Source organism: Trachurus trachurus, assembly GCF_905171665.1.
Source record: "Trachurus trachurus genome assembly, chromosome: 5".
Classification (NCBI taxonomy): Eukaryota; Metazoa; Chordata; class Actinopteri; order Carangiformes; family Carangidae; genus Trachurus; species Trachurus trachurus.
In genome coordinates this window covers 26,104,509-26,114,940 of record NC_139896.1, presented here as the reverse complement: position 1 = coordinate 26,114,940, position 10,432 = coordinate 26,104,509, and the positions used below count along the sequence as shown (strand labels likewise).

At 39.8% G+C, this 10,432-nt stretch overlaps 1 protein-coding gene across 2 annotated transcripts; it reads left to right on the top strand.

Moving 5' to 3' along the window:
- Positions 1-445: 445 nt before the first annotated feature.
- On the top strand, positions 446-9,250 carry LOC310985988 (protein phosphatase 1 regulatory subunit 12B-like). Of its 2 annotated transcripts, none has more exons than XM_083971676.1 (7): positions 446-768; positions 5,680-5,696; positions 5,784-5,922; positions 6,511-6,612; positions 7,056-7,103; positions 7,215-7,265; positions 8,879-9,250. In XM_083971676.1, the coding sequence occupies exons 1-7, from the start codon at positions 667-669 to the stop codon at positions 8,963-8,965; spliced, it is 546 nt and encodes a 181-aa protein (XP_083827802.1). In that variant the 5' UTR covers positions 446-666; the 3' UTR covers positions 8,966-9,250. The 2 variants fall into 2 exon arrangements, with proteins under 2 accessions (XP_083827802.1, XP_083827801.1); XM_083971675.1 differs by having other exon boundaries at positions 7,053-7,103.
- The last annotated feature ends 1,182 nt before the right edge of the window (positions 9,251-10,432 follow it).

Genomic DNA, 10,432 nt, shown 5'->3' with positions numbered 1-10,432 from the left:
ACACAAACCCGCATGGGCCTAACTACCGCATATATTTTTAAAGTCACTTCTGCTTTCATGCTGTCACATGTTTTAATTGAGACTTTTGCATTTCCCATATCTTAAAAAAAGACTGTAATAAGTCATAGGGTGCAACATTTAAAGTAATCTACAGTACATACTTCTCTGTGCATTACAAAGAGAAAATTAAATACATAAATATTGTTAAAACTTTTTTTATTTGACTAGTGATGCTTTACTTTTTCTGTTTTTACTGAAATGGCTGTATCCCTTCAGAGCCCCTGTGAACAATACTGCTGTCAAATCCTTGTGTCCACTGTCCACACACACACACACACACACACACACACACACACACACACACACACACACTACAGCCCGCCTCCTCCCCGGTCAGGCCCACCGCCTCCTCCACAGCTCTCACACTTGTGCTGTTCTTCCACTCTCATCAGATATGCAATGTCTCACCATCACATGAAGATCACAGTTGAGCCGTTCACTTTGACTAAGAAAACAGCCACTTCTGCTTCTGACATCAGTGGATGATAAACGTGTTCACCGGCACCTTACTTGGAGTTTCTTTGTGTTTGACTTACAGTATCTTTGGAAGTTCAGTACTTTTGGAGACTGCAGCTGCATGTGGTGTCTTACAGACACTCAGGAGCGATGTCATCTCTACTTTCTCAAAGCAAAGATCAGCTACGCATCAGAAAGACGCTCTCTGACGCCTCTCCAGTTTCTTCCACTGCCACCGGCAAGAGCCTGAGGGTAAGGCCTGACTGTCTTCAGTCTTTCCACTGCCTGTTTAGAGGGAGGAAATGCCACAGCTGACAGAATGCAAACAACATTAAAGTTCCTTCACTGTCAAACAAATGTCTCTGTAACAAGCCACAGAGGTATTTCTGCATGTTTGTGTGCTTTGCCAAACAGCCTTGAGAGGTAATGCAATTCAAAGTTTTCTTTATTTTTATTTATATGATTTGGCCATGAGAAGAAAAGGATGTGATGTTATAAATTACTTCTGCTGACTCTTGTTCTCAGTATATGGTTTATATCCACAATGTGAGGAATAATTCCTAACATTCCTCTTTATATTCCTATTGTAAAGGTTAATAATTATGGCTTTATTTTCACAGTGATATGCTTGGAAGGGAGTGATCAATAAAGTTTTTAGAAGATACTGTATACACTTTATCAAGAATAAATCACATGGTGACAATAATTTCATGAGATTTCATGAGCTACTGTGTATATCTTTTTATAATCCACTTTAGAGTGGTTACTGGACAATCAGTGGTGTGGTATTATATTAGTAGTAGATTTTATCATTAAATTATTCATCTGCCATATCATGCTGTTCTGAATGATACAGACTTTTCTCCATCGTTAAACTAAATACACATGTTTTGGGGTTAGATGATGATTTTTAAAGGGCCCCAGGTAACAGACAACCCAGGAAATATTAAGTTCTTTTAATGTCCTCTGACATTTTGATATGCCTCCAAAGGCCTCTGGTAACTCACTCAGGCTGTGAGACAAAAACTGTGTGTTGATATGCGTGAACAAAAAGGAACAAAACTTGAAAATGAAACCAAGGCAAAGTCATAATGAGCAGAGAGCCTTATCTGTTTATGTAAACTAAGAATCCGCTCGGGAAAGATAAATGGAGAGACATGGAGGACGTCAGTGTGTGAGAGAAAGAGGGAGACAGGAAGAGAGGAAGAGAAGAGAGTGAGAGAAAGAAAGCAGTGGGGTGAAAGACAGGATGACATAGAACAGAGAGGAGGAGGGATAGAGCGCTCAGGACTGGCTTGTGGGAACTAAGACGCAGTATTTATGGATGTTTATCTCTCCGCTAGTCCTACGGGAAGCTCACATTTTCCACTTGGGAATAGCTGGTTTGCCGACAAGAAGTTCCCCCCGTGGGATCTGGAGAGACTGGAGGACAGCTTAGTGACGGAGACACTCACATACATTGGACACAGTCACAAAGACTCACTTCACCGTCAGCATCTGTTTATATGTGATGTCTCTTAATCTAAACCAGAGCTTTTTCCAAGTCTGTGCACTGTATATCATTAATGACCGTTTACTAAGCATATCCAAGTGTCCAGAGAGAGCTTTAAAGGAGCTGACATCAGAGTCTGGTGAAGCTCCAGAGATCTTGTAAATGTCTGAGCAGAGACATATCACTGTGTTTACACATAGTGGCTGTAACTTAAAGCCCAGATTCTTCTTTACTAGAATCCATTTGGCGTCTCCATGATTATGTTGGACCTGTTGTTCAAACACTGGTCACCGGCCACATTTTGTGCTATTGTTTTAAATGATAGTCTCTCTTCATGTCTTGAATTGTAGAGTACAATACTAAAGGTTGCATAGCAGTAATTGCATACCATATAGGCCTATAAGTAATTGAGTGCAAGCTACACCTTTTACACTACATATTGATTGTTAGCAGTGATGGTGGTAATAACTTTTAAATCATGTAGTAGCTTGTCTTATAATTGATGTATTGAACACATTCAGGGATGGGAATAATAATTAGTGTGTGTCCACCATCAGTAGTAGAATTCACCAAATAATGAAATACAGAAGAGGCTGATGGGAGTGCCATTTACTCTCACAGGTCATTAAAGTACACACATATAATTTCTGTTTTCTGATAATGACACCAGATGAAAATGTAAAGTCAGTCTGGTGTTTGTACCAGATTTAATGGCACTCCATTCAGAGCTTGTTAGGATGTTTTATCTGTGGACCGATTGTCCGTCAGGCTGACATTTCCATCTAGAGGCTCGAGCCACTCTGCTATAACATGGCTAAAAATCACTTGGTGCACTTTGGTGTGTATATACTCAAGATGTTTATTTGAGAGGGTTACATTCACATCACGACCAGACAGCCTGTCAAACAAATGATGAAGTCAACCTCTGTGGTGTCAACATTTGTGCCGTAATGAGTGTCCACTCACTTAGATGATGGTGCTGAATCACAGGTTTGTGACGCATAAACTTTAAGTCGGGTTCATTTAGATCACGTGAACCTGGAACAAAGTGTTGAAACAGTTGATTGTCTTACACCAATTCACCATACAAATGGATAAGAAATACGTTTTGACTGTGGCAAGGTGCAGAGCGGCTATCGGGAACATATATCTATGATCGGCACTACCAGGAAGTTTCCCGGTGAGCCAGTAAGCTCGTAAGAGCGAACTGGTGATGATTATTCTGCGGATTGCGCAGCTGTGTGGCCTTTATGGTCACCCTCATTAAGTTGAGGGTAATGTAAATTATTCATGTTCTCATGAAAATCTCCAAGGTTTCCTTAGATTACTTCACATGTTAAGTTCAACCATTATTTATATCACTTCTTGTCTCTCTACATCTCACTCATGGTTGCGATAGTGACGCAGACTCTCATCAATCCAGCCTATCAAATGATTTTTGTTTAGCCTCCTATCTTTATCTAATTCTTTTTGTTCAGATGTTTCAGAACTTTCATGACCACAAATATAAAATAACCAGAAATTTTATTTGTTTGTTTGTTCTTAAATTAACAAGCCTCATGGGAAATGGGAAACGCGCTAGCCTATCACTGAGAAAGTTATCATTAAATAGCGGCTACGGCTAAAAATAGAACGACTCACGGAAGCCAAACAGCAAAGCTTATCTGTTCTGCCCGTGTGTCACGTTATTCATAAGTTACATTAATTTAACAACACAGTCCGTGCTACAGTAAGTGGGCCGGTACCGTTACTTCTGGATTTTAACCACCTGAGAGTCGGAACCGGTCGGAACCCGAAACCGTGGCGTTTGCAGCGCGCTGTTAGTAAAATCAAAGATATTCAATAAATGGATGGTTTATAAACCGTCTTTGGTAAAATCGATTCGCAGAGCAGAGTAGGGAGGGGAAATAAAGGAGTAAACCTGACTGGATGTAATGTTGGTCAGCAGCAGTGTTCTCGCCTATGGGACTGGGTGTCCTCCCAGAAGTAGAGCGCTGTGATTGGTCAACACAAACGGTGTTCGAGACTCAAAAAGTTCCTATGGCTCGTTTCTTGACCCACCTGCGGAGCAAATATATTTGCTGCCGCTAGGGCGCGTCTAGATTTCTAGGCTAGCCCTTGCCCAAACCAGACAGATTAAGTTGTTTCACCCACTTTTTTTTTTTTTTTTTTTGCTTCTGGCACCCATAGACTTTGCCATATGGAATGTGACATAAGGCCGTCTTATTGTCCCAGCTCTGTTTGAGCGGCACAGAAATATGTAAATGGTGCGTGTGTGTGTGTGTGCGTGTGCGTGTGTGCGTGCGTGCGTGCGTGTGTGCGCTTTGGGCTGATGGTGGGCCAGTGCAGTCAGATTTTTCCCGGTAGATTTTGGTGCCCCACTCCGCCCCTGACTGTGGCTTTAATGTACTTTTAGTAGTTGTGTGCTTTTGATGGGAATTCCTTCCAATTTTCCAAATCATCTCCAGATAAATTAAAAATCAATTTTAGCCCTCTTTATAGCAACATTTGATCTGTTGCTCTTCTCAGCAGGACGCCATGTTTTTTTTTGTATATTTTGGGGGGCTTTTTCGCCTTTAATGGACAGGAGAATTGAGAGAGACAGGAAATGGGGGGGGGGGGGGGGGGGGGGTCGACACGCAGGATAGGATGGCTAGATGCGGGATTCGAACTGGGGCCGCCTGCAGTGAGGACTATAGCCAACATAACCAACACAAATCAAAATAAGTCAGCTTTACAATTACATACAATTAAGGTTTTGCTGGGTTTAGAAACAAAAGTTCACTTTTGTTGTCAATCATCATAATGCAATAACCTGAGGTTTTGGGGCACTCATTGAAACAACCAATGCTGTTGCTCCTCAGGAAGCCTGTCTCTTTAATCAGGTTTTAAGCAGTGGAGTTTAAAGACTTGAAATGATGCTTGAACATCTGTCAGCACACAGACTCTATAACCCCTTCATCTTTAAAAGGCAATAATGAACAAATACCAAATGCCACTGCCAGAGCTATTACCTTTTTTGGATGTGTTTAGTTATCTGTGCTTGTCAGTTTATTTAAGGGATCATTTCCTCTCTCCTTCTTTAACTTGACCTGCTGTCTCAGACGGCCATAAACCTTTTCTTGGAAAACTGAGGAAAATTTAAGAAAACCTCTTTCATAAAGTATCACTAACACACACAAGATATTTTTGTTACGTAATACTTACTTTCAAGTTGATGATGAATGTACTCGCTTACATTGCGCACGTAATGAAATATGTCTTGTGTGGAGGACATAGCTGTTTGTTTATGATATTACGCAAAGGAAATGTTCAATATCACACACACGCACACACAAAAACAACCACATTTGTGGATTTTATTCCTTGTTGTACTTAATAAATCCCACATCAGGAGCAAATAGCCTGTCAAACAAATGAAGTCAAGCTGTGTGATGTCAACGTTAATGCTGTAATGAGCTCGTCCTGAAGCAGAGGATAAGGTCAAGATGGGGGCCAATGGCTTGTTTATGCCATGTAAGGTTTTAATTGGGGTTAACTTCAGTTGAAACCTTGATTAAGTTAATCAGGGATATCCTCACAAAACTTGATGCTGTCACTGTTAATTTGCATTTATTTGTATTTTTGGGTCAGATAACAGCCAGTTCTAAAACATGTCTCCTCTCTTTCAGCACGAGAGACTGTCCAGGTAGGCTTCATCTGATTTAATTCACAAGACTAATAAATTATCTGTAACAGAGCTAAACTTAGTTGCCTACCTCTCTCGTACTCTCAGGTTAAGCTCCTCTGGCTCGCCTGATGTTTCCAATGACAAAGCAACAAACCACGCTGAGTCGTACTTCTTGCGGAGGGAGAACAGATTGTCTGCGAGGAAAAAGGCAGAAGAAGAGACAGTAAACAATGACTATAAAAAGGCAGGTGATGCAGCTCAAATGTCCTTCATATCTACTGACTATTGTTGATTTCAGGTGCTAAGAAAAAAGAAACAGAACATAACAACTTACTGTAAGAGCATTGACTTTGTCCAACCAGTGTTTTTCAGTGAGGGCCCCTCATCATGGGGCCTTACAGAGTTGATAAAAGACATAGGCTACATCACAGGATGGTTAAGTCCAGTGAAAATAAATGTGTTAAAAATATCTGCTAAAGCACTAAGTCCAATAATCAGTTGTTAGTTTCTGTTCTATTCAGTAGTGAATTCTGTTTTTATCATTGAATATTTAGTATCTCACTAATGCAGTCATATGAAGCTGCCAGCATAACATTTCCCAGTTCTGTGTTACACAGTGGTAGGCGTAGGCTACTGCATGTTGCATATTTTTTTTTAGAAAAATACTTTGATTGACCCTAGATTTACAACACAAGTTTGGAGTTCCACAGATCATCCCAACGGTCTGTACAAAATTTGGTACAAATTGGTCCGATAAACATGAAACAAAAAAGAAAAAGAAAAAGAAAAACAGTGCTTTGCTAATCCTAACCAGTGTGTGCATATTTTGTAGATGTATGAGAAGGCACTGGCCACCAATCAAAGGCTCAAGTCCAGGCTGGAAACCAGTAAACAGGAACTGGTCATGATTCAGGACCAGCTGCAGAGAGCCCAGGTACAGTACCACACACATTCTTGTCAAGAGTCCTGTGCCCAGTCCAGACTCATGTGTGTTTATGAAGTGAAGGAGAAGTTTTCTAAGCAGGGAAATGAAAAAGTTACTCAAAGTTTCGGCATATCAATCTGTTTTTTCTCATCATTACATGCGCAAATGTCTTTCACATATAATCGTGTGAGACACCTGGCAATAATGCTATCTGAGAGAAATGTGACATGAAAGATGGCGGTTATACAAGGAAGCTGCAGTGTTATTGCTGTCAGGCCTCAGGTTTTGAATTTGGGGAATCATTTCCCAACTAATAATAGATTCTGTGTGTGTGTGTGTGACTGTGGGTATATTGGATGTTTTGTATCAGACACTTGTGAGACCCATATTGACACAGCTTCAACGCGTTGTGCTATAGTCTTTTTTATAACAACCTTTCATTGCTGCAGAAGGGGAGGCCAGGAGATTGTGGCTCCAACATGCTCGAGACAGAAAAAAAGGTATGAACCCAACATTGTAGTGACGCTAAAGATGCACTGTTGCAGTCCTGGTGGCAAAATGATGTCAGTTAAATTGTCTTGATTATCTTTGTTGAATATGTTTCTTCACAGGAAAGCTTGAGTCTCAAAAAGAAGATAACAGATATGGAGGAACAGCTGAAGGTACAGTTTTTTTATACTTTCACTTCAACTGAAAATCGTAAGATCGTAATCGTAAGAAAGTTCTGATCATTTGATTTGAAGGGAGAAAAAAACGATAACATCTAATCAGTTCACAGTGTCTGTGGGACCTGGTGCCACGGTGTTAGCTGCTCTGGTTACAGTGGTTCTGGGTGACATCATTTGTCACCATTATGCTCTGCTGGCTGAGGAATGTGTGAGCACTCTGACGCTGTGGCGAGCGAGCCATCAGTATTCATCTGCAGTCCAACAACCACAAATGTCTGCTGTGTTATGCCCAAGAGGTCGCAAACAAAAAGCTCTTGTTATCTGTGAACGAGAGGTCTGAACAAACATGGTCTGAAAATAGACCTTTGAAAACAGAGGAGCTCTGTTATGCGTGTTTAAATGAGCAAGTCTGATCCAATTGTGTCTGTGTGTCAGTGAATCTGAGTGTAAATAATTGTATGTGTGCGTGTGTGTATACTGTAAGCCATTGTATTTGTTTTATTATAACAAATTGCCCATCTGGATCAGATTAATCACCTCTCAGGGCCCCAGCAGGAACAGAGCTCATTTACTAAAAACTAAAAAAAAAAAAAGATATTAATAAAAAAATAATAATAAGATCTTATTACAATAGGATGTGGATTTAAATTTGACACCACATTTTCATATGAAAATGTCTCAGGTGTGTCGTTATCTCAGCTGATCTAAAACAGAGACCTGGCTCAATGATAAACTAAAAACATTATCCATTTATGATTTTCAGACAATCATAGTCATTGTTCTTCTGGAGTGACCACAGTGACTGAGTAGCTGATCATATTGTTTTGTTGTTTATTGTGTATCTTGTACGTGGTGATTTTATATGGCTTGGTCTTGGCCTTGGCCTCCCTTGCAAAAGAGATGTCTGATCTCAATGGGACTTCCTTATAAAGGTAAACAAATAATTACAAAGTAAATTTCCTCCCTGGACGAGTCACCAGCAGAGACAGAAGTCATAAAAGTGAAATAGCTCCATTCATCGCTGCTCTCCTGGTTCCCTTTTGAAAAGTCTTTGAGATTATCTGGAAGGGGAAGAAAATGTATAGGCTTTCATTTGTAGATGAGGAAACATGTTCATAACTAGTCTGCAATACTTACAGCAGTAACTGCAGTATGTCCAATTTAAAGCTTTCAAACTGCACTAATCAACTTCACATCTTGATAGATGAAGCAAGTACATGTAAACTGTCTCCTCTTACTATCTCTCAGTGTATACTAATATTACCGGCGTTGTTTGTGAAACAGTAGTGTAACTAACTTATCCCGAGGCAGCAACTTTACACAATTGATTGTGTAAAGTTGCTGCTATTGCCAGAAATCAAAACTTCATGCATGAGAAGAAGAAATATTACCCATGAACCCTCAGTACCTGAACCACATCTAAACTATGAATTCACCCAAAATATAAATAATGGAAACATGTTACATTATTTGTCTGGTTATCATATGATAAAAATGATATTATACTTGTTCAAAATACTTGTTCTTCTCAGGACAGCCAACAACTTGGACTGGAAGATCATTTTCCCCTTTGTCCACCTCAGTTTTCTCGTGTTCTCTCTCTGCAGGTTAAAACAGATCTTAAGATGGAGAACCAGAGACTGAAGGATGAAAATGGAGCTTTAATCCGTGTCATCACCAAATTATCCAAGTGAGAGAGGACACAGGGCGGAGAAACGGATACCTGAAGCCATATTTTTTATCTCTGTACACTGTGTATGTGTCTTTTTTAATATATATTCATCCTGTCCTGAGAAAAAATGTATGTATATAGTAATCAGTCATTCTTAGAGTTCAACTTGAGTCCATTATTTTGTTTTTGTTTCGTTGTGTTAAGACAGGCTGCTTTTCCACTGTGTGTTGAGTGACTGACATGAGCAGAGCCAAGGACAAGCTTCACATCAGGTGTCAAATGTAATTTATCTAAAGAAGTGACACATTTCCAGACAGAAAATACAATATATTAAATTTTATACTGTATATTCTTTAAATATTTCAATATATATATAGATCAATGCCGGCATGTCCAGTTCTTGTGTTTATTTCATTTATACTCTCGGAAGCCATTTTTAAAACTGCACAATCATATCAGGAATATCCCTGAATGCACAAATGGATAAAATATTGCAGGTTTGGCCACAGCGACATCGCCATGGAAACTGCAATATTTGGTCTCTTCCATATGCAGACCATGAAACCCGGCTCTGAGCTATGTATCAGAGGTGACGGCGGATGATGGATGAGCTACACTTTACAGAAATGTGGGAGTGTCATTTTTGATTTAAGAGCTTTACCTTGAAGTATGATGTCATAGACGAGGAGCCTCTCCTCTTAACCTGCAATATGAAAACAATCAGCTGCATGAAATGTGATCGCAGACATAGAAAATGCCTCATAACTGTCAACACTAGAGCAAAATATAATCGCTTTGTATGTAAAATATCAATCAGTCAATCTGTTATCAGCTCATCATCACTGGCTTTAGGAATGATGAAGAACAATCTCACCTCAGGGGCATTTTTGTGGCTCTTCAGGAGCTTTCAGTCCTATGACATGATCCATATCACTGGAATTTGAGGCTCAGCTTTTAAGGTTTAACTGATGTGAATGAGAAGTGCTAGAAGATGAAAAAAGAATGTATTTCCATGACAACTAGGCAAACATCTGCAGATGAAGAGCCACAAATAGAGGCTGAACCTATATGTTCATTCAGCCCAGTGGTACAAGCTTCCCATTGAAATGAAAACATGTTAGTTTCAGTATGACAAAGACTGAAGTGTGTTGAAGGTTTTCTGGGACGAATGCTTTAGAAACGCCACTCTGGCTATGATTCATCTTCACATTCAGAGGTAATGAGTCCCATTTATAATGTCCCATTCATGGGACCACAGCCAGACCCAGATATCATTTTCAATTCTGTTCATATTTAATTTAGATTATATTTATAACAAGAATAATGTGAAGCACTGAAATTACTCTCAACTGTGTGTTTGGACATTGCTTTTTAAAAGATGCACTAAATGGATTCATGATGATGAGTTTTGTCACAGGCTGCGTATGATGCCACCCACTGACCGTAAGTGGAAACGCATCCTCTGACTCTGTTTACACACCACACAGGA